Source organism: Procambarus clarkii, chromosome 40 (assembly GCF_040958095.1).
Source record: "Procambarus clarkii isolate CNS0578487 chromosome 40, FALCON_Pclarkii_2.0, whole genome shotgun sequence".
In the NCBI taxonomy this organism is placed as follows: domain Eukaryota; kingdom Metazoa; phylum Arthropoda; class Malacostraca; order Decapoda; family Cambaridae; genus Procambarus; species Procambarus clarkii.
In genome coordinates, this window is record NC_091189.1 from 18,718,502 (window position 1) to 18,744,167 (window position 25,666).

At 45.0% G+C, this 25,666-nt stretch overlaps 1 protein-coding gene across 2 annotated transcripts in view; it reads right to left on the reverse strand.

Moving 5' to 3' along the window:
• Positions 1-25,666, reverse strand: part of LOC123757763 (neuroligin-3) — an 80,069-nt gene that overhangs the window by 9,917 nt on the left and 44,486 nt on the right. For both annotated transcript variants that reach the window (XM_069338801.1, XM_069338800.1), the window contains exons 3-5: positions 22,517-22,710; positions 3,505-3,734; positions 194-416 (exon numbers count right to left, since the gene is read on the reverse strand). In XM_069338801.1, the coding sequence (XP_069194902.1) occupies positions 194-416; positions 3,505-3,734; positions 22,517-22,710 (647 nt within the window). The remainder of the gene's footprint in view (positions 1-193; positions 417-3,504; positions 3,735-22,516; positions 22,711-25,666) is intronic.

A 25,666-nucleotide genomic window follows, 5' to 3' on the forward strand; every position in this document is an offset into this window, starting at 1 on the left:
CCAAGTGGTTAGACTTCCAGGAATGAAGAAGATTATGAATCTTCATATGAATTATGAAGATTAAGAATGAAGAAGCAGAATTTTCACCGAAGCACGAAGAACAGGTCTAAGAAGCCACACATCACCACGGAGCCAGCATGTGGTCCTTAAGTTACAATACAGGATGACCAGAATACAAGGCAATGTCCCTCACGTGTTCGAAGTCTCCACTTCTGGTCTGGTGGTCGAAGAGGTAGAGGAAGGTCCTGGGCGAGGCGAGCGCGTGGAGGTTGCCGGTGTGCATGACGGGGGCGGCGTAGAGGGCGTCGGAGAGCAGTGCCAGCGTCTCGTCCCGGGTGCTGATGGGGTGTCGCACCGCTCGATCCCAGTCTGTGTACTCGTTGATCACCGTCGCCATGATCTCCGTCAGGTGGTAGCTGCCGGGAAGGCCAGGTGTTAGAGGAGGGCGGGCGACTGGCAGGGCGGCCTCTTAGTTTAGAAGGGAGAGTGGATGGTGTTTGTTTACGTAGGGTAACTGGATGTAGGTTAGTGGTTTTATAAGAAGGTCGTATTTATAAGAGGAGGAGGAGGGTGGTATTGCAGAGGAGGGCAACTGTTGCAAGACAGGGTGGTAATTATATCAGAGGTTCACAGTTGTAGGTAAGGGTGGGTGTAGGTGGAGGGTGGGTGTAGGAGGGCAGCTGTAGGGGGAGGGAGGGTGTAGGTGGAGGGTGGGTGTAGGAGGGCAGCTGTAGGTGGAGGGTGGGTGTAGGAAGGTTGCTGTAGGGGGAGGGTGGGTGTAGAAGGGCTGCTGTAGGTGGAGGGAGGGTGTAGAAGGGCAGCTGTAGGGGGAGGGAGGGTGTAGGTGGAGGGTGGGTGTAGGAGGGCAGCTGTAGGTGGAGGGTGGGTGTAGGAGGGCTGCTGTAGGTGGAGGGAGGGTGTAGGGGGAGGGAGGGTGTAGGGGGAGGGAGGGTGTAGAAGGGCAGCTGTAGGGGGAGGGAGGGTGTAGGGGGAGGGAGGGTGTAGGGGGAGGGAGGGTGTAGGAGGGCAGCTGTAGGGGGAGGGCTGCTGTAGGGGGAGGGAGGGTGTAGAAGGGCAGCTGTAGGTGGAGGGAGGGTGTAGAAGTAACAGAAACTAACCTTCACATCTACATTATTATTGACAGTTGCCGGAGTATACTATAGAAGGAAATATAATAATAAACAACAACCTTAAAATATTACTGATTAAAGCCTAAAGTTACGATATTGTATATTTCTGTTATCTCTTCAATAATTGATACCTTAAATAATGCTGTATGATGACAAGTATGAAGAGAAGCAAGACAATATGAAGCGTGAGGGAAGGGTGAGGGAAGGGTGAGGGAAGGGTGAGGGATGGGTGACAACACGAAGCGTGAGGGAAGGGTGACAACACGAAGGGTGAGGGAAGGGTGACAACACAAAGGGTGAGGGAAGGGTGACAACACAAAGCGTGAGGGAAGGGTGACAACACAAAGGGTGAGGGAAGGGTGACAACACAAAGGGTGAGGGAAGGGTGACAACACAAAGGGTGAGGGAAGGGTGACAACACAAAGGGTGAGGGAAGGGTGACAACACAAAGGGTGAGGGAAGGGTGACAACACAAAGGGTGAGGGAAGGGTGACAACACGAAGGGTGAGGGAAGGGTGACAACACAAAGGGTGAGGGAAGGGTGACAACACGAAGGGTGAGGGAAGGGTGACAACACAAAGGGTGAGGGAAGGGTGACAACACAAAGGGTGAGGGAAGGGTGACAACACGAAGGGTGATGGAAGGGTGACAACACAAAGGGTGAGGGAAGGGTGACAACACAAAGGGTGAGGGAAGGGTGACAATACGAAGCGTGAGGGAAGGGTGACAATACGAAGCGTGAGGGAAGGGTGACAACACAAAGGGTGAGGGAAGGGTGACAACACAAAGGGTGAGGGAAGGGTGACAACACGAAGGGTGAGGGAAGGGTGACAACACAAAGGGTGAGGGAAGGGTGACAACACAAAGGGTGAGGGAAGGGTGACAACACAAAGGGTGAGGGAAGGGTGACAACACGAAGGGTGAGGGAAGGGTGACAACACAAAGGGTGAGGGAAGGGTGACAACACAAAGGGTGAGGGAAGGGTGACAACACAAAGGGTGAGGGAAGGGTGACAATACGAAGCGTGAGGGAAGGGTGACAATACGAAGCGTGAGGGAAGGGTGACAATACGAAGCGTGAGGGAAGGGTGACAATACGAAGCGTGAGGGAAGGGTGACAACACAAAGGGTGAGGGAAGGGTGACAACACAAAGGGTGAGGGAAGGGTGACAACACAAAGGGTGAGGGAAGGGTGACAACACAAAGGGTGAGGGAAGGGTGACAACACAAAGGGTGAGGGAAGGGTGACAACACAAAGGGTGAGGGAAGGGTGACAACACAAAGGGTGAGGGAAGGGTGACAACACAAAGGGTGAGGGAAGGGTGACAACACAAAGGGTGAAGGAAGGGTGACAACACAAAGAGTGAGGGAAGGGTGACAACACAAAGGGTGAGGGAAGGGTGACAACACAAAGGGTGAAGGAAGGGTGACAACACAAAGCGTGAGGGAAGGGTGACAACACAAAGGGTGAGGGAAGGGTGACAACACAAAGGGTGAGGGAAGGGTGACAACACAAAAGGTGAGGGAAGGGTGACAACACAAAGGGTGAGGGAAGGGTGACAACACAAAGGGTGAGGGAAGGGTGACAACACAAAGGGTGAGGGAAGGGTGACAACACGAAGCGTGAGGGAAGGGTGACAACACAAAGGGTGAGGGAAGGGTGACAACACAAAGGGTGAGGGAAGGGTGACAACACAAAGGGTGAAGGAAGGGTGACAACACAAAGGGTGAGGGAAGGGTGACAACACAAAGGGTGAGGGAAGGGTGACAACACAAAGGGTGAAGGAAGGGTGACAACACAAAGCGTGAGGGAAAGGTGACAACACAAAGGGTGAGGGAAGGGTGACAACACAAAGGGTGAGGGAAGGGTGACAACACAAAGGGTGAAGGAAGGGTGACAACACAAAGCGTGAGGGAAAGGTGACAACACAAAGGGTGAGGGAAGGGTGACAACACAAAGGGTGAGGGAAGGGTGACAACACAAAGGGTGAAGGAAGGGTGACAACACAAAGCGTGAGGGAAGGGTGACAACAAAGCGTGAGGGAAGGGTGACAACACAAAGGGTGAGGGAAGGGTGACAACACAAAGGGTGAGGGAAGGGTGACAACATGAAGCAGGAATGAATGGGGCAGGAGTGAAGGGCAGGAATAAATACGGTAATCATGAATAACAGGATTGAAAAAACAGGCAAACACTCTAAAATTAAAATTCTTGGATGAGGAAGAATGGTAACAATGCAATATGGCAATAATATAACAATATTCAAAGAATGAACAATAACGGCAAGACTCAGCAACGATGGCAAGAATGAGCACAGATGGTATGAGGCAGGAACCATAACATGAGGAAGTATGAGGCAGGAACCACATCCATACTTGTAGGTATTCCTGATAAATGTTCTCAGAATCTTATTCCTTTTGTCGGTCTCGAAGCCAAACTTGACATCGTCGTCGTTGAAGGTGAAGAACGCGTCCGAGGGCGTGACGCCGAAGATCAAGTCGTAGCTCGCCAGGCGGTTGATGTATGACTGGCGATCGGTGTCGAAGTCTGTGTCGATCACCACCCCGTCCACCGTAGGTCCGAACGCGTAGTAGTACTCGGGGACCTGGAAAAAGGCGGGAACAGTGTAGTTGTTGTCCTTACCAATCTGTTGTCCTTACCTCCCGTTTCCTTACCTCCCGTTTCCTTACCTCCCGGTTCCTTACCTCCCGTTTCCTTACCTCCTGTTTCCTTACCTCCCGTTTCCTTACCTCCCGTTTCCTTACCTCCCGTTTCCTTACCTCCCGTTTCCTTACCAACACATGAGTAGAAAATGTGAGCATTAATTTCAAAATTTTGGTGAAACTGCCCAATTCCATTTATAAATTGCAGCTAAAAGGCCAATTTTAATCTGAGTGTTTTCGGCAAAACACTCAGATGTGAAGAAAACGCGATCTTCTTCATTATGAAGACAAGATGTAGGAAAAGTAGCAAACCTTCAGCTGTAACACACTGACAAATCAACACCTCTGGAGCAAACCTCCAATATCCGTAAAGCCTCATTTAGTTTCCAACTTTAAATGAGGTTTTTCAAAATATAAAGCCCTACAAATTTTGAACATTGCTGACAACTGTTAAGAGAACCAAATAGGGGGGTAAAAAAAAAAAAAAAATATATATATATATACTTGGCTTATTAGGCAAATTTGGCCTTGCATAGTAGGCTGAGAAGTGCGTTCTGGCTACTAGGTACGACATATATATATATATATATATATATATATATATATATATATATATATATATATATATATATATATATATATATATATATATATATATGTCGTACCTAGCAGCCAGAACTCACTTCTCAGCCTACTATTCAAGGCCCGATTTGCCTAATAAGCCAAGTTTTCCTGAATTAATATATTTACTATAATTTTTTTCTTATGAAATGATAAAGCAACCCTTTTCTCTATGTATGAGGTCAATTTTTTTTTATTGGAGTTAAAATTAACGTAGATATATGACCGAACCTAACCAACCCTACCTAACCTAACCTAACCTATATTTATAGGTAAGGTTAGGTTAGGTAGCCAAAAAAAGCTAGGTTAGGTTAGGTTAGGTAGGTTAGGTAGACGAAAAAACATTAATTCATGAAAACTTGGCTTATTAGGCAAATCGGGCCTTGAATAGTAGGCTGAGAAGTGCGTTCTGGCTATTAGGTACGACATATATATATATATATATATAAAGAAATTTATAATCTGTTTTTTTTTAAATGAAAGTAGGTTAAAAAAATATTGAAAGCGACTTCATATAATGGACCAAGAGCAAGAGGCGCCATCACCCCATCCCCTCTCTTCCGGTACAAGTTTGTATGGAGGCACGGTGGAGGCTCAACCCTTCCCCCCCCCACCCACCCCCTCGGGTCACAACAGGTGTAGACTTAAAATGCTAATATTGCGACATCTTTCACGGCGGCAAGCCCTGAGGCTGCCTCGGGCTGCTCCCCCTTTGCCAGATGAGCCTTTATGCAAATCGAGTCGCTGGCAGCCGCAAAGTTTGGCTGACTTTTGGGTGACCGCCGTCTGCTGGTCGCTTGACGCGCGAGACGGGGGCTCCGGCCTCCAACTAGTGCCATTGTACAGGGTACACACTACACGGGATTTGTTGCTCGCTCCAGTCTTTCGCCTAACTGGTTGGGTAACTATATAATTAAGAGCAGAGGTAGACTTATAATAGGTTGGCAAGACAGGGAGGTAGTTTGTTGCTGAGGCTGTGCAAGAGGTGCAGTAGCTTGCTGCTGATGTCATGTTAGAGGGCCTGGTGCTGAGACCATGGTGCTGACGCCCGTGTTCTCGTCAGCAGAGTATCTATCAAGAGTGGGGGTGGGGAGGGGAAGGGGTGAGCCGGGTAGTTTTCAAGGGATGGGTGGAGGAATGGGCGGAAGAGGCACATCTTGGCCGGATGTCTGTGGGCGCACATAACCAATACCTCCTTGGCGCCCACGGTAGGAAGCAGCTGCTCTCTCTCTCTGCCTTAAACACCTACTTACCCAACTTTCCCCAGCGAGAATATGCTAAGTTTTGTAATAGCATAATAGTTAATCCCGTCTTTAAGAGTTTTAGTAGTGCAAGACTTGAGCCTGGCCCTTCAATCCACAATAATGGTCTCACTACCCCCACCCCCCCTACCGTAAGAGTTTGGGTGTCTTGTTAATCATGGTAGCTCAGTTGCCCCCACCCCCCCTACCATGATGGATTAGCTTCCCTATCGGCCATAATAACATGGCTTCCCTGACCTGTCATGATATCTAAGCTTTACTAATTGCCACGCTAGCTTCCTACCCATCTTCCTCGTGAAAAAATAAATAGTACACAAGCTTGGGAAGCTGGAGGGAGCAATGTCACGGAACCCGGAACGGATGAGAGCACCTAACACACTGGTGAGTCACAGTGTGAAGTCGGATTGGTAAAGAAGAACGACCAGAGTCCTCCAAGGATCGATTATAATTATATATATATATATATATATATATATATATATATATATATATATATATATATATATATGTATATATATATATGTCGTACCTAGTAGCCAGAACTCACTTCTCAGCCTACTATGCAAGGCTCGATTTGCCTAATAAGCCAAGTTTTCATGAATTAATTGTTTTTCGACTACCTAACCTACCTAACCTAACCTAACCTAACTTTTTCGGCTACCTAACCTAACCTAACCTATAAAGATAGGTTAGGTTAGGTTAGGTAGGGTTGGATAGGTTCGGTCATATATCTACGTTAATTTTAACTCCAATAAAAAAAAATGACCTCATACATAATGAAATGGTTAGCTTTATCATTTCATAAGAAAAAAAATAGAGAAAATATATTAATTCAGGAAAACTTGGCTTATTAGGCAAATCGGGCCTTGCATAGTAGGCTGAGAAGTGCGTTCTGGCTACTAGGTACGACATATATATATATATATATATATATATATATATATATATATATATATATATATATATATATATATATATTTATATATGTCGTACCTAATAGCCAGAACGCACTTCTCAGCCTACTATTCAAGGCCCGATTTGCCTAATAAGCCAAGTTTTCATGAATTAATCTTTTTTCGTCTACCTAACCTACCTAACCTAACCTAACCTAGCTTTTTTTGGCTACCTAACCTAACCTTACCTATAAATATAGGTTAGGTTAGGTTAGGTAGGGTTGGTTAGGTTCGGTCATATATCTACGTTAATTTTAACTCCAATAAAAAAAAATTGACCTCATACATAGAGAAAAGGGTTGCTTTATCATTTCATAAGAAAAAAATTATAGTAAATATATTAATTCAGGAAAACTTGGCTTATTAGGCAAATCGGGCCTTGAATAGTAGGCTGAGAAGTGAGTTCTGGCTACTAGGTACGACATATATATATATATATATATGTATATATATATATATGTCGTACCTAGTAGCCAGAACTCACTTCTCAGCCTACTATTCAAGGCCCGATTTGCCTAATAAGCCAAGTTTTCCTGAATTAATATATTTACTATAATTTTTTTCTTATGAAATGATAAAGCAACCCTTTTCTCTATGTATGAGGCCAATTTTTTTTTATTGGAGTTAAAATTAACGTTGATATATGACCGAACCTAACCAACCCTACCTAACCTAACCTAACCTATATTTATAGGTAAGGTTAGGTTAGGTAGCCAAAAAAAGCTAGGTTAGGTTAGGTTAGGTAGGTTAGGTAGACGAAAAAACATTAATTCATGAAAACTTGGCTTATTAGGCAAATCGGGCCTTGAATAGTAGGCTGAGAAGTGCGTTCTGGCTATTAGGTACGACATATATATATATATATATATATATATATATATATATATATATATATATGTCGTACCTAGTAGCCAGAACGCACTTCTCAGCATACTATGCAAGGCTCGATTTGCCTAATAAGCCAAGTTTTCATGAATTAATTGTTTTTCGTCTACCTAACCTACCTAACCTAACCTAACCTAGCTTTTTTTGGCTACCTAACCTAACCTTACCTATAAATATAGGTTAGGTTAGGTTAGGTAGGGTTGGTTAGGTTCGGTCATATATCTACGTTAATTTTAACTCCAATAAAAAAAAATTGACCTCATACATAGAGAAAAGGGTTGCTTTATCATTTCATAAGAAAAAAATTATAGTAAATATATTAATTCAGGAAAACTTGGCTTATTAGGCAAATCGGGCCTTGAATAGTAGGCTGAGAAGTGAGTTCTGGCTACTAGGTACGACATATATATATATATATATATATATATATATATATATATATGTATATATATATATATATATATATATATATATATATATATATATATGTCGTACCTAGTAGCCAGAACGCACTTCTCAGCATACTATGCAAGGCTCGATTTGCCTAATAAGCCAAGTTTTCATGAATTAATTGTTTTTCGACTACCTAACCTACCTAACCTAACCTAACTTAACTTTTTCTGCTACCTAACCTAACCTAACCTATAAAGATAGGTTAGGTTAGGTTAGGTAGGGTTGGTTAGGTTCGGCCATATATCTACGTTAATTTTAACTCAAATAAAAAAAAATGACCTCATACATAATGAAATGGGAAGCTTTATCATTTCATAAGAAAAAAATTAGAGAAAATATATTATTTCAGGAAAACTTGGCTTATTAGGCAAATCGGGCCTTGCATAGTAGGCTGAGAAGTGCGTTCTGGCTACTAGGTACGACATATATATATATATATATATATATATATATATATATATATATATATATATGTATATATATATATATATATATATATATATATTTATATATATATATATATATATATATATGTATATATATATATATATATATATATATGTATATATATATATATATATATATATATATATATATATTTATATATATATATATATATATATGTCGTACCTAATAGCCAGAACGCACTTCTCAGCCTACTATTCAAGGCCCGATTTGCCTAATAAGCCAAGTTTTCATGAATTAATGTTTTTTCGTCTACCTAACCTACCTAACCTAACCTAACCTAGCTTTTTTTGGCTACCTAACCTAACCTTACCTATAAATATAGGTTAGGTTAGGTTAGGTAGGGTTGGTTAGGTTCGGTCATATATCTACGTTAATTTTAACTCCAATAAAATAAAATTGACCTCATACATAGAGAAAAGGGTTGCTTTATCATTTCATAAGAAAAAAATTATAGTAAATATATTAATTCAGGAAAACTTGGCTTACTAGGCAAATCGGGCCTTGAATAGTAGGCTGAGAAGTGAGTTCTGGCTACTAGGTACGACATATATATATATATATATATATATATATATATATATATATGTCGTACCTAGTAGCCAGAACGCTCTTCTCGGCCTACTATGCAAGGCCCGATTTGCCTAATAAGCCAAGTTTTCATGAATTATTTGTTTTTCGACTACCTAACCTACCTAACCTAACCTAACCTAACTTTTTCGGCTACCTAACCTAACCTAACCTATAAAGATAGGTTAGGTTAGGTTAGGTAGGGTTGGTTAGGTTTGGTCATATATCTACGTTAATTTTAACTCCAATAAAAAAAAATTGCCCTCATACATAATGAAATGGGTAGCTTTATCATTTCATAAGAAAAAAATTAGAGAAAATATATTAATTCAGGAAAACTTGGCTTATTAGGCAAATCGGGCCCTGAATAGTAGGCTGAGAAGTGCGTTCTGGCTACTAGGTACGACATATATATATATATATATATATATATATATATATATATATATATATATATATATATATATATATATATATGTCGTACCTAATAGCCAGAACGCACTTCTCAGCCTACTATTCAAGGCCCGATTTGCCTAATAAGCCAAGTTTTCATGAATTAATGTTTTTTCGTCTACCTAACCTACCTAACCTAACCTAACCTAGCTTTTTTTGGCTACCTAACCTAACCTTACCTATAAATATAGGTTAGGTTAGGTTAGGTAGGGTTGGTTAGGTTCGGTCATATATCTACGTTAATTTTAACTCCAATAAAAAAAAATTGACCTCATACATAGAGAAAAGGGTTGCTTTATCATTTCATAAGAAAAAAAATATAGTAAATATATTAATTCAGGAAAACTTGGCTTATTAGGCAAATCGGGCCTTGAATAGTAGGCTGAGAAGTGAGTTCTGGCTACTAGGTACGACATATATATATATATATATATATATATATATATATATATATATATATATATATATATATATATATATATATATATATATATATATATATATGTCGTACCTAGTAGCCAGAACTCACTTCTCAGCCTACTATTCAAGGCCCGATTTGCCTAATAAGCCAAGTTTTCCTGAATTAATATATTTACTATATTTTTTTTCTTATGAAATGATAAAGCAACCCTTTTCTCTATGTATGAGGTCAATTTTTTTTTATTGGAGTTAAAATTAACGTAGATATATGACCGAACCTAACCAACCCTACCTAACCTAACCTAACCTATATTTATAGGTAAGGTTAGGTTAGGTAGCCAAAAAAAGCTAGGTTAGGTTAGGTTAGGTAGGTTAGGTAGACGAAAAAACATTAATTCATGAAAACTTGGCTTATTAGGCAAATCGGGCCTTGAATAGTAGGCTGAGAAGTGCGTTCTTGCTATTAGGTACGACATATATATATATATATATATATGTCGTACCTAGTAGCCAGAACTCACTTTTTGGCCTACTATTCAAGGCCCGATTTGCCTAATAAGCCAAGTTTTCCTGAATTAATATATTTTTTCTAATTTTTTTCTTATGAAATGATAAAGCTACCCATTTCATTATGTATGAGGTCAATTTTTTTTTATTGGAGTTAAAATTAACGTAGATATATGACTGAACCTAACCAACCCTACCTAACCTAACCTAACCTATCTTTATAGGTTAGGTTTGGTTAGGTAGCCGAAAAAGTTAGGTTAGGTTAGGTTAGGTAGGTTAGGTAGTCGAAAAACAATTAATTCATGAAAACTTGGCTTACTAGGCAAATTTGGCCTTGCATAGTAGGCTGAGAAGTGAGTTCTGGCTACTAGGTACGACATATATATATATATATATATATATATATATATATATATATATATATATATATATATATTTATATATATATATATATATATATATATATATATATATATATATATATATATATATGTCGTACCTAGTAGCCAGAACTCACTTCTCAGCCTACTATTCAAGGCCCGATTTGCCTAATAAGCCAAGTTTTCCTGAATTAATATATTTACTATAATTTTTTTCTTATGAAATGATAAAGCTACCCTTTTCTCTATGTATGAGGTCAATTTTTTTTTATTGGAGTTAAAATTAACGTAGATATATGACCGAACCTAACCAACCCTACCTAACATAACCTAACCTATATTTATAGGTAAGGTTAGGTTAGGTAGCCAAAAAAAGCTAGGTTAGGTTAGGTTAGGTAGGTTAGGTAGACGAAAAAACATTAATTCATGAAAACTTGGCTTATTAGGCAAATCGGGCCTTGAATAGTAGGCTGAGAAGTGCGTTCTGGCTATTAGGTACGACATATATATATATATATATATATTTATATATATATATATGTCGTACCTAGTAGCCAGAACTCACTTCTCAGCCTACTATGCAAGGCCCGATTTGCCTAATAAGCCAAGTTTTCATGAATCAATGTTTTTTCGTCTACCTAACCTACCTAACCTAACCTAACCTAGCTTTTTTTGGCTACCTAACCTAACCTTACCTATATATATAGGTTAGGTTAGGTTAGGTAGGGTTGGTTAGGTTCGGTCATTTATCTACGTTAATTTTAACTCCAATAAAAAAAATTGACCTCATACATAGTGAAAAGGGTTGCTTTATCATTTCATAAGAAAAAAATTATAGTAAATATATTACTTCAGGAAAACTTGGCTTATTAGGCAAATCGGGCCTTGAATAGTAGGCTGAGAAGTGAGTTCTGGCTACTAGGTACGACATATATATATATATATATATATATATATATATATATATATATATATATATATATATATATATATATATATATATATATATATATACACACACAATACTTACATATATACACACACAGCCATTGTCTATAGTTGCAAAAAGTATGGGAAGAGTCTGAACCGATAAAGACTACAGAGTCCAAGAAGACAGCCTGGGTGCAGATATGGCAACTGGAATTCAATCCAGTAGATCGTAAAGAGGCGATCAACAAGATGCTAACCAATGAAAGGTAACTACCTCACTGACATCATTAAAGAAAGACACCTTTAACTTCACAATCCAAATTATAGTTAGTTTTGGCTTGGGTACAGTATTGTAAATACAGTGGGGACAAAATTAGCGTTAGCCAGGCCTGCTGAATTCTCGTTTTCCAGCAGACACCTGGATGAAGCTGCTGGACAAGTATACATATGTATACATAGTTACGTTACTCTAAAATTCTTGACATTCTTCAAGAGTAATAACTGTATATTCATGCCATCAGCACACACATAATTAAACATCCGTAACATTCTTTAAACTGGGATAAAATTAAAACAACAATCAGGAACCTAAACAAAGAGCCATTAAGAACACAATACAAGACCTACGTCAGACCAATCATGGAGCATGCAGCTCCCGTCGTTGAACCCATCTCCCCCCCCCCCTCCTCCATATGAAAATGCACAAAAAGATACAGAAGTTTGCAATGAAACTCGTCCTACAATTACAGTGGCTGGGGTTTGGATAGAAGTTGGGCTTAACGACACTTAAAGAAAAAATGAACGAGGAGACACAATGAAACATACAATAGGGGAAGAGAAAGGGTGGAGAAAAGAGCAAACATTTACGATCAATATTAATAAAGCAAGAGACAATGGCTGGAAGCCAGAGACACAAAGGAATCAAAAGATTTTCGAAAACAATTTTTTTTACATCATAATGGTAAACAAATAGAACGAACTAAAGGTAGAAGAAGCAAACTGCAATAAATCCAAATGAAAATACGACAGGCGATGTTTTAAGTCGGAATTCACTGAATTAGATCCGACAGCCTCGTAACTCACACCTCTGAACCCTGGGACTAGAGTGGGGAACACTTCAGGACGCTTTCTAGCTTACTGGTGGGTTTAAAGTGATGCGGACTTGAAACCAGGGGCCAGATTCACGAAGCAGTTACGCAAGTACTTACGAATGTGTACATCTTTCCTCAATCTTTGATGGCTTTGGTTACCTTTATTAAGCAGTTTACAAGCCTGAAAACTTGCCAATCAACTGTTGTTATTGTTATAAACAGCCTCCTGGTGCTTTGGAGCTCATTAACTGTTTAATAATTGTAAACAAAGCCGCCAAAGCTTGAGAAAAGATGAACAGGTTCGTATGTGTTTGCGTAACTTCTTCGTGAATCTGGCCCCAGAGCTTAATAGTCAAGAAATTATCTGACGTATGTGATATGTAACATCCTAAACGCTTCCCTTCACAAATTCCAAAAAGGCCGTCCGTCCGTCCGTATGTTGGACGGACGGACCTAACACAAGCAAATTGTTTTACTATTTTAATGGCTTTTGATGACAGTTTCGTTGAAATATAAACCCATGTCTTTATCTCTGTCCGACTCCAGGATGGGTTCCTCTCCCGTGTGGGCGTGTGGGACTGTTCGAACATTCATATGTTCGAATATGTTTTCTTTGTGTGATCCGTCCGCGGGAGTTTTGTATGAGGTATTTGTGTCCATGTATTTGATGAATGTGTTGCCTCTTTGGCCGTTCATGTCGTCACACTCACAAGTCTGGTTTGGTATGCATCTTAATGATTGGAAGTGATCTTGAATGTTGTTCAGACGTGGAATCTCGCGTGTTTACATAAGAGTGATCTGCTAGCCTCAGTGGTAACTACGGAACTTAAGGAGCTAGTTGAGAAAATCTAAGCAGCAGCATCCTTTTGCCTGAAGATGTTGTCATTCAACAACATTTTCAGGGCTTCTGGTTCGCCTTCACCTTTATGTTGATACAGTGCCTGCCATCCCTGCACGTGTTGGTACAGTGTCTGCCATCCCTGCACGTGTTGGTACAGTGTCTGCCATCCCTGCACGTGTTGATACAGTGCCTGCCATCACTGCACGTGTTGGTACAGTGTCTGCCATCCCTGCACGTGTTGGTACAGTGTCTGCCATCCCTGCACGTGTTGGTACAGTGCCTGCCATCACTGCACGTGTTGGTACAGTGTCTGCCATCCCTGCACGTGTTGGTACAGTGTCTGCCATCCCTGCACGTGTTGGTACAGTGTCTGCCATCTCTGCACGTGTTGGTACAGTGTCTGCCATCCCTGCACGTGTTGGTACAGTGCCTGCCATCCCTGCACGTGTTGGTACAGTGTCTGCCATCCCTGCACGTGTTGGTACAGTGTCTGCCATCCCTGCACGTGTTGGTACAGTGCCTGCCATCCCTGCACGTGTTGGTACAGTGTCTGCCATCTCTGCACGTGTTGGTACAGTGCCTGCCATCCCTGCACGTGTTGGTACAGTGCCTGCCATCCCTGCACGTGTTGGTACAGTGCCTGCCATCCCTGCACGTGTTGGTACAGTGTCTGCCATCCCTGCACGTGTTGGTGCAGTGCCTGCCATCCCTGCACGTGTTGGTACAGTGCCTGCCATCCCTGCACGTGTTGGTACAGTGTCTGCCATCCCTGCACGTGTTGGTACAGTGTCTGCCATCCCTGCACGTGTTGGTGCAGTGCCTGCCATCCCTGCACGTGTTGGTGCAGTGCCTGCCATCCCTGCACGTGTGCTATAATCCTCCTGCCATCCTCCTGTCTAAATGACAGTGTGCCCGTCATGTCTGTTGCCAATACACTGTTTTGAGATGTCTTGTAATGCCAGTCTTGCTATCATCATGCTTGCTATTGTACTTGCATTCTATCCCTACATACCTGCTGCTAGTGACTGTCACTCCCGCCTGCAGTACTCCCGGGACTGTCATACCAGCCTGCAGTACTCCAGGGACTGTCATACCCGCCTGCAGTACTCCAGGGACTGTCATACCCGCCTGCAGTACTCCAGGGACTGTCATACCCGCCTGCAGTACTCCCGGGACTGTCATACCCGCCTGCAGTACTCCCGGGACTGTCATACCCGCCTGCAGTACTCCAGGGACTGTCATACCCGCCTGCAGTACTCCAGGGACTGTCATACCCGCCTGCAGTACTCCCGGGACTGTCATACCCGCCTGCAGTACTCCAGGGACTGTCATACCCGCCTGCAGTACTCCCGGGACTGTCATACCCGCCTGCAGTACTCCCGGGACTGTCATACCCGCCTGCAGTACTCCCGGGACTGTCATACCCGCCTGCAGTACTCCCGGGACTGTCATACCCGCCTGCAGTACTCCAGGGACTGTCATACCCGCCTGCAGTACTCCCGGGACTGTCATACCCGCCTGCAGTACTCCCGGGACTGTCATACCCGCCTGCAGTACTCCAGGGACTGTCATACCCGCCTGCAGTACTCCCGGGACTGTCATACCCGCCTGCAGTACTCCCGGGACTGTCATACCCGCCTGCAGTACTCCCGGGACTGTCATACCCGCCTGCAGTACTCCAGGGACTGTCATACCCGCCTGCAGTACTCCAGGGACTGTCATACCCGCCTGCAGTACTCCCGGGACTGTCATACCCGCCTGCAGTACTCCCGGGACTGTCATACCCGCCTGCAGTACTCCCGGGACTGTCATACCCGCCTGCAGTACTCCAGGGACTGTCATACCCGCCTGCAGTACTCCCGGGACTGTCATACCCGCCTGCAGTACTCCCGGGACTGTCATACCCGCCTGCAGTACTCCCGGGACTGTCATACCCGCCTGCAGTACTCCCGGGACTGTCATACCCGCCTGCAGTACTCCAGGGACTGTCATACCCGCCTGCAGTACTCCCGGGACTGTCATACCCGCCTGCAGTACTCCCGGGACTGTCATACCCGCCTGCAGTACTCCAGGGACTGTCATACCCGCCTGCAGTACTCCCGGGACTGTCATACCCGCCTGCAGTACTCCCGGGACTGTCATACCCGCCTGCAGTACTCCAGGGACTGTCATACCCGCCTGCAGTACTCCCGGGACTGTCATACCCGCCTGCAGTACTCCCGGGACTGTCATACCCGCCTGCAGTACTCCCGGGACTGTCATACCCGCCTGCAGTACTCCCGGGACTGTCATACCCGCCTGCAGTACTCCCGGGACTGTCATACCCGCCTGCAGTACTCCCGGGACTGTCATATCCGCCTGCAGTACTCCAGGGACTGTCATACCCGCCTGCAGTACTCCCGGGACTGTCATACCCGCCTGCAGTACTCCCGGGACTGTCATATCCGCCTGCAGTACTCCAGGGACTGTCATACCCGCCTGCAGTACTCCCGGGACTGTCATATCCGCCTGCAGTACTCCCGGGACTGTCATATCCGCCTGCAGTACTCCCGGGACTGTCATACCCGCCTGCAGTACTCCCGGGACTGTCATACCCGCCTGCAGTACTCCCGGGACTGTCATACCCGCCTGCAGTACTCCCGGGACTGTCATACCCGCCTGCAGTACTCCAGGGACTGTCATACCCGCCTGCAGTACTCCAGGGACTGTCATACCAGGATGCCTACGCCAGCATTACTCACAGGTGGATGATGCTCACAGCAAGACTTCAATGCTCCATCCCCCCCCATGTAGGGCATGAGCACAATGTTCCGGAAAGCATATTAAAAACAATAATTAGTTCCAAGGTACTGGGAGAGAGAGAGAGAGAGAGAGAGAGAGAGAGAGAGAGAGAGAGAGAGAGAGAGAGAGAGAGAGAGAGAGAGAGAGAGAGAGAGAGAGAGAGAGAGAGAGAGAGAGAGAGAGAGAGAGAGAGAGAGAGAGAGAGAGAGAGAGAGAGAGAGAGAGAGAGAGAGAGAGAGAGAGAGAGAGAGAGAGAGAGAGAGAGAGAGAGAGAGAGAGAGAGAGAGAGAGAGAGAGAGAGAGAGAGAGAGAGAGAGAGAGAGAGAGAGAGAGAGAGAGAGAGAGAGAGAGAGAGAGAGAGAGAGAGAGAGAGAGAGAGAGAGAGAGAGAGAGAGAGAGAGAGAGAGAGAGAGAGAGAGAGAGAGAGAGAGAGAGAGAGAGAGAGAGAGAGAGAGAGAGAGAGAGAGAGAGAGAGAGAGAGAGAGAGAGAGAGAGAGAGAGAGAGAGAGAGAGAGAGAGAGAGAGAGAGAGAGAGAGAGAGAGAGAGAGAGAGAGAGAGAGAGAGAGAGAGAGAGAGAGAGAGAGAGAGAGAGAGAGAGAGAGAGAGAGAGAGAGAGAGAGAGAGAGAGAGAGAGAGAGAGAGAGAGAGAGAGAGAGAGAGAGAGAGAGAGAGAGAGAGAGAGAGAGAGAGAGAGAGAGAGAGAGAGAGAGAGAGAGAGAGAGAGAGAGAGAGAGAGAGAGAGAGAGAGAGAGAGAGAGAGAGAGAGAGAGAGAGAGAGAGAGAGAGAGAGAGAGAGAGAGAGAGAGGGGGGGGGGGGGGGGGAGAGTGAGTCTTCCTCGCACTCAAGTGTGTCTTACCTCGCTCTCAAGTGTCTCTCCCCTCGCACTCAAGTCTTTCTCCCCTCGCACTCAAGAGTGTCTTCCTAAGGCTGTACTTATTTATCGATAAATTTAATCTCGTGTGATGGATAAGTAATGTATCTTAATTTTTACTTGATTACGGCAGGCGGTCGCCTTGAGGAGATGGTAATCAATATGATCTAAATTTCTGTAATGGAATTTGATTATATATATTAGACTGACTAATGCTATAATGGCGACTTGTTTTGTTTGTCCTATCTTCTAAATTGGCTGTTATATAGGTAACATTTACATTTTAACTTTGTAAATACTGAGAGTGTTTTATGTTTAGTAAACACTTGACAGTGTAGGATAATAGGCAGTGTTCCTCAAGGATCTGTGCTGGGATCCATCCTATTTCTCACCTATGCTAGTGACCAATGTGGTTGGTCAGCTCTAGAGTTGATCCGAGAAATGGTTACTGGATATCAATATTAGAAAGTGCAAGGTGATAAGAATGGCAAGAAGTGACAGGAGACGAGCAGTTCGGTACATAATGCAAGGTGAACAACCTCCCTTTCTAACTCTGGGGACAAACGTGAGTGGGATATCAGTAACATCCCATATACTGGCGACCATCAGAACAGCATTCAGGAACCTAAATAAGGAGGCCTTCAGATCCCTATACACCACCTACGTGAGACCAGTTCTTGAGTATGCTGCCCCATCGCAGAGTCACCACCATTAAGTGTTGAAGCACAATTCTGCAAGGAATGGTGCCCAACCACTTGGACGGTCGGGAATTAAACGTCGACCTGCATGAAGCGAGACTGTCGCTCTACCATCGAGCCCAAGTGGTTGCGTACCATTCCTTCCCCCTTCCCCCCCCCCCCCCCACGTCCCATCCCATATATCCTGACCCCGTCCAAGTGCTGTACAGTCGTAATGGTTGTGCTTCCGGCGAGACTCATTTACATTAACAAATGAAGGTGTTATGTTGCACCAGTCCCAGCATCACTGTACAACACGCACACCTCACTGTACGTCACTGTACACCTCACTGTACGTCACTGTACACCTCACTGTACGTCACTGTACACCTCACTGTACGTCAGTGTACTATTCGTACACCTCACTGTACGTCACTGTACAACACGTCCACCTCACTGTACAACACGTGCACTTCACTGTACAACACGTCCACCTCACTGTACAACACGTGCACTTCACTGTACGTCACTGTACAGCACGTGCACCCCACTGTACGTCACCCCATGTTGTTGATTCTCAGCTGTCCTTGCCTAAGACCTTACAAGAGGTGTCTGTACTCTCCAAACGGTACATCGCATTTTGACGTATAAACCCCCCAAACGGCCAGAATATGATTTACTATAAATCAAAGCGGCTCGAAAAATTAACGGACTGCTGCGTTTTCTATTCGTTGGTCCTCGGATAGGTTAAGTTCGGGCAATTTAGTTCATCATTCCTGTGACGTTGTGGCAACTCTAGAGAACAGAATGTTGAACACTTGTCGAGTACTTCTCGTGTTGTACACGGCCCCGAGTCATTACACGGAGGAGCTCCTCAGAGACCAGCGCAGGTAAAGCAAAGCCAAGGCACGATTTCATGCATCTGCATAAATTTTGTGCAATTTATTTTGCAGATATTAACAAAGAATAACACCATCAATATGACGTGCTAATGTAATATTGTACTGGTGTACAGGTAATGCAGTACAAAGTGCCCATCATGACACACACAAATCACAATAGCGTGATGCATCAAATGAACAAATCCACAAGGGCCGTGACGAGGATTCGAACCTACGTCTGAGAGCATCCGAGACGCTGCCTTAATCGACTGAGCTACGACATGGCATAAGAATTTCAACCAGAAATTCTACTTCAGAGAAGAAATTCAGTAGAATTTCTGAATTGCAACAAGAAATTCAGTAGAATTTCTGGTTGCAATTCTTATACCATGTCGTAGCTCAGTCGATTAAGGCAGCGTCTGGAATGCTCTCGGACGTAGGTTCGAATCCTCGTCACGGCCCATGTGGATTTGCCCATCATGGGTCCCTAGATGATGATACATGTCTCAACTTCGACTTTATCTCTGTCATCCCCGCGGGAACTTCAAGTGTATAGTCTGCTTGACCAGGATCTAACAGGAAGCGTGCTACATCTGCCATGTTAGTGGACTCTGCAAGAAGTCAGTCCTCTGATGGGGCCCGGCGCAGCGCTCACCTCCAATACTGGAGGTTATATAATAATATATGGTTAGACCAGAAATTTGTTGGCCAATACACCCAAGTTCATGATGCGTGCAAACTTGCTGAGAAACATTCTTTGTGACAGACCATCTATCACCAGACAGCACGTGTCAGGAAGAGTAATCTCCACTGAACAGGTTAGCCTTTGCAAAGGCTATTGCAAGTGCAACTCGTTTTGTAATGTTATGTATTAACTCGCTTTTCTGCCCCCAGTCGGCGGTGATGGGCCACTGACATTTATTCATCTTTTTATTTACTGTGATTTATTTTCCATAAGTTTCTGCTTTTTCTTCATAGAGGTATGAGAAGGTTAGTGTTTTTTGTGAGAGAAATCACTGAAATTAGCTTGCGTAGAAGTTTTCCTTTTCTTAAAGTTCTGTATTTGAATTAAACTGTGTATTGGCCCGAGTTCAAGTGCATTTAGAAGAAAATTCTTGACTATCAATAGGTTCCACATCCCTAGTAACAATATAGAGAGAACATCTCATATCTGTCTGGTGCAAGCACACTCATCCTCACTAGCACTAGCACACATTTTTATTTCACTTGTGTTTCATTCTAGGTGGAATAGTTACATTTTTAATCATTTGATGGTCGTCCACAACAGAGTTCTCGTTTTGGTTACAGTGGAGGTCTTGACGTTATATGATAGAGCCCGTCAAGATAGAGTCTTGATGTTATATGATAGAGCCCGTCAAGATAGAGTCTTGATGTTATATGATAGAGCCCGTCAAGATAGAGTCTTGATGTTATATGATGATCTATTTTGACACCACTAAATAGTTTGCCGTCCACCCTTGTCACCTCTGGCTGTAGTCAGGGCTCACTGGGGTTAATCTTTGCTCTAACTCCTTCATAACAAATTTGACCTTTGAAAGACCTTGTTACGATTGGTTATAGTTAGGAGTGTCCCCTTCAGACCCGTGTTTCCTGCCACATACACACGAAGGTTGTGCATGGTGAATACAGTCGAATATTCTGGATCATTTAGACAGCCCGTGAACTGCCTGTCTAGCCACTTCTAGTCCTGCATATCTAAGGCCTGAAACGCGCTCAGGTTATCAGAGCGGTTAGAGATTAGTCACTGAAAGCTAGTGGATTAGATATGATAGTACTGAGGCTGCCGAGTACTAGGGAAGATTTGCTTTTCTTGATTGTAACTATCATGCTATGTTTAAGACCATCTTGGTAATTGGGTAGAATTTAAGTATTTCCACGAGGCTGTTGCATTCCCGTTTGGCTATTAGTTAACGTTAGTCTTAAATTGGTTGATACCCTGGCTGTAACTTGCCTTCGGTTTCTTTGTCCACCTCAGCCCTAGGTATCAACCATGATACCTCAATATGATACCATGATACCAGCCCTGTCCTCCATGGACAGGGACAGAGAGCTGTTAAACATATAGTTCAGAGTTTTATTGAACAGTCAACCACAGAAGGTGATTGCAGTGCTTATAAAATGCTAATCCATCCTACATACAGAAACACATACCCACACACACACACAGATTAACGTCTGTCCAACACAAACAGTGTGCTGGGTCAGTGAGAGTGTGGTCGTAACTCAACACAAACAGTGTGCTGGGTCAGTGAGAGTGTGGTCGTAACTCTGCTAGGACACATACCAGCCAGCCTCCAACTCCATTCTTTCAGACTTCTCTTATCCATTCCTCCCTTCCACAAGGCTTTTTCCTCTCCAAGATATGAGCATAAATCTTCATGCTGAAATACGAATGGCTTGGCCAAGCTTCCCGAGCATTTCATGGACCTGAATTATGCTCCATGACCTCAGTTCCATGAATCATCATTTGCCCAGTTGTTTATAAATTGGTCTTGTTTTGTTAGCTTCGTTTCTGTTTTGTTTTGATAAGCTGCATCTATTGTTGACTACAACATACACACATTTATCCTCCCGTTTCACATTGCTTTTACCGTTATTGTTCTGTTGATATTTGAACCATTGTTAAGTCCTGTTCCCGTTTTCATGGGGATGAAAGGCATTTACGTGGAGCAGAAAGAAGACCCATTAGGGGAAAAATACGGTAGAATATATTAATGATTAATAATGTTCACCGCAACAGCAATACGGACCGGGATTAAACTTCCGTTATCATTTAAAATAATATGATAATTATTTTGTATTTACTGGTATAACAAGGAGCTAAGTTGGAGTAATGGCTGGTCTGGCAAACACGTCCGTGAATAAAATCACAATGAAAAATAAAATGATATGCTAGCACCCAAGTCTGACCTATCGTTGGAAACAAGGAGAACTAACGTGATAAATAGGCTATTGTTGTGAGTCCCCTGGGGCTATTGTTGTGAGTCCCCTGGGGTTATTGTTGTGAGCTCCTGGGGCTATTGTTGTGAACCCCCTGGGGCTATTGTTGTGAGCCCGGGGGCTATTGTTGTGAGATCCTGGGGCTATTGTTGTGAGCCCGGGGGCTATTGTTGTGAACCCCCCCTGGGGCTATTGTTGTGAGCCCCCTGGGGCTATTGCTGTAAGTCCCATGGGGCTATTGTTGTGAGCTCCCTGAGGCTACTGTTGTGAGCTCCCGGGGGCTGTTGTTGAGATCCCTGGTGCTATTGTTTTGCGCCCCCTGGGGCTATTGTTGTGAACCCTAGAGCTATTGTTATGAGCCCTGGGGATATAGTTATGAGCCCTGAGGCTATAGTTGTGAGCGCTGACAAATAAATAATATATATATATATATATATATATATATATATATATATATATATATATATATATATATATATATATATATATATATATATATATATATATATATATATATTATGCACCATTATTCTAAGTTAAGACAGTGTTTGCCCCACTCAGCACTTCCTGCACTGTTGAAACTAAGCCCAAAGTTGGTTCCAAGAAAATTGTGTAAAATTAAGTCATAACTAGCGTATAATAGTAGTGTTGAGAGGCAATGACTCCTACATCGTAGATCCTCCAGGTGACCTTCCGTTGCCTTCAGTAGTAGCTGCTTACCTCGACCTGGGCCTTGACGATGGAGTGCCAGCTCTTGGTCCTCAGACACCTTTTAAGCTCGTCTCCGAGGGGCGTGTGAGAGCAGTTGAGCACTTTGGCCAGCTGGTGCGTGTACTTCATGGGGTCCCTCACCAGGGCCCAGGGAGCCAGCGACGAGCCGCTCATCAGGATGGCTCGATGGAAGAGGCGGGGACCTGGCCGTGACGAAGGGAGAGAGAAGCATCATCATATATGAGCATTTTTTTGTATTATTTAGTGAAACACTGTAGTGGACTAAGTCAAGGACACAGACCACAGCAGATTAGGATAAGAACATAGATCGTAGCAGATTAGGACATGGATGTGGACAGTACCTGCCAATGACGTGAAATTGGTTGAAAAATGACTTATCCATTAAAATGATTGATGAACTTTCCTAATCACTCTCTGGCAACAGAATATCTATACAGTATGTAATATTTGGTGATGATTTATCTAGCTTTCTTTAGTTCATAAGATTTGAGTTTGACATCAGCAGGACGTTGAGATGCTCAAAGACATCCCGGTCTTATTTTTTCACGGAAGTGAAGAAATATTTTCACACATTTACCGACTGCTGATCATAGCAAACGTTATATACGTCGCCAACGTCCTCTTTAATAGAGACAATTCACAGAATTAGGTCAGGATACCTTCGGCTTCGTTAATTAAAGTAATTGAAAATTTTCATTAGCATAAAAATTTATGTAAAATATAAGTATGGCGGAATGGTGGCCCCGGGCACTCTACACTTTGACACTCACACTGACCAGGACCATGCCCCCGGGCACTCTACACTTTGACACTCACACTGACCAGGACCATGCCCCCGGGCACTCTACACTTTGACACCCACACTGACCAGGACCATGCCCCGGGGCACTCTACACTTTGACACCCACTCTGACCAGGACCATGCCCCGGGGCACTCTACACTTTGACACTCACACTGACCAGGACCATGCCCCGGGCACTCTACACTTTGACACTCACACTAACCAGGACCATGCCCCAGGGCACTCTACACTTTGACACTCACACTGACCAGGACCCTGCCCCGGGGCACTCTACACTTTGACACTCACACTGACCAGGACCATGCCCCGGGGCACTCTACACTTTGACACTCACACTAACCAGGACCATGCCCCGGGGCACTCTACACTTCGACACCCACTCTGACCAAGACCATGCCCCGGGCACTGCGACACCCACACTGACCAGGACCATGCCCCGGGGCACTCTACACTTCGACACCCACACTAACCAGGACCATGCCCCGGGGCACTCTACACTTCGACACCCACACTAACCAGGACCATGCCCCGGGGCACTCTACACTTCGACACCCACACTGACCAGGACCATGCCCCGGGGCACTCTACACTTCGACACCCACACTAACCAGGACCATGCCCCGGGGCACTCTACACTTCGACACCCACACTGACCAGGACCATGCCCCGGGGCACTCTACACTTCGACACCCACACTGACCAGGACCATGCCCCGGGGCACTCAACGCTTCGACACCCACACTGACCAGGACCATGCCCCGGGGCACTCTACACTTCGACACCCACACTGACCAGGACCATGCCCCGGGGCACTCTACACTTCGACACCCACACTAACCAGGACCATGCCCCGGGGCACTCTACACTTCGACACCCACACTGACCAGGACCATGCCCCGGGCACTCTACACTTCGACACCCACACTAACCAGGACCATGCCCCGGGGCACTCTACACTTCGACACCCACACTGACCAGGACCATGCCCCGGGGCACTCTACACTTCGACACCCACTCTGACCAGGACCATGCCCCGGGGCACTCAACGCTTCGACACCCACACTGACCAGGACCATGCCCCGGGGCACTCAACGCTTCGACACCCACACTGACCAGGACCATGCCCCGGGCACTCTACACTTCGACACCCACACTAACCAGGACCATGCCCCGGGCACTCTACACTTCGACACCCACACTAACCAGGACCATGCCCCGGGGCACTCTACACTTCGACACCCACACTGACCAGGACCATGTCCCCGGGGCACTCTACACTTCGACACCCACTCTGACCAGGACCATGCCCCGGGGCACTCTACACTTCGACACCCACACTAACCAGGACCATGCCCCGGGGCACTCTACACTTCGACACCCACACTGACCAGGACCATGTCCCCGGGGCACTCTACACTTCGACACCCACTCTGACCAGGACCATGCCCCGGGAACTCTACACTTCGACACCCACTCTGACCAGGACCATGCCCCGGGGCACTCTACACTTCGACACCCACACTAACCAGGACCATGCCCCGGGGTACTCTACACTTCGACACCCACACTGACCAGGACCATGCCCCGGGGCACTCTACACTTCGACACCCACACTAACCAGGACCATGCCCCGGGCACTCTACACTTCGACACCCACACTAACCAGGACCATGCCCCGGGCACTCTACACTTCGACACCCACACTAACCAGGACCATGCCCCGGGGCACTCTACACTTCGACACCCACACTCACCAGGACCATGTCCCCGGGGCACTCTACACTTCGACACCCACACTATCCAGGACCATGCCCCGGGCACTCTACACTTCGACACCCACACTAACCAGGACCATGCCCCGGGCACTCTACACTTCGACACCCACACTAACCAGGACCATGCCCCGGGGCACTCTACACTGCGACACCCACACTAACCAGGACCATGCCCCGGGGCACTCTACACTTCGACACCCACACTCACCAGGACCATGCCCCGGGCACTCTACACTTCGACACCCACACTCACCAGGACCATGCCCCGGGCACTCTACACTTCGACACCCACACTAACCAGGACCATGCCCCGGGGCACTCTATACTGCGACACCCACACTGACCAGGACCATGCCCCGGGGCACTCTGCACTTCGACACCCACACTGACCAGGACCATGCCCCGGGCACTCTACACTTCGACACCCACACTAACCAGGACCATGCCCCGGGCACTCTACACTTCGACACCTACACTAACCAGGACCATGCCCCGGGCACTCTACACTTCGACACCCACACTAACCAGGACCATGCCCCGGGGCACTCTACACTTCGACA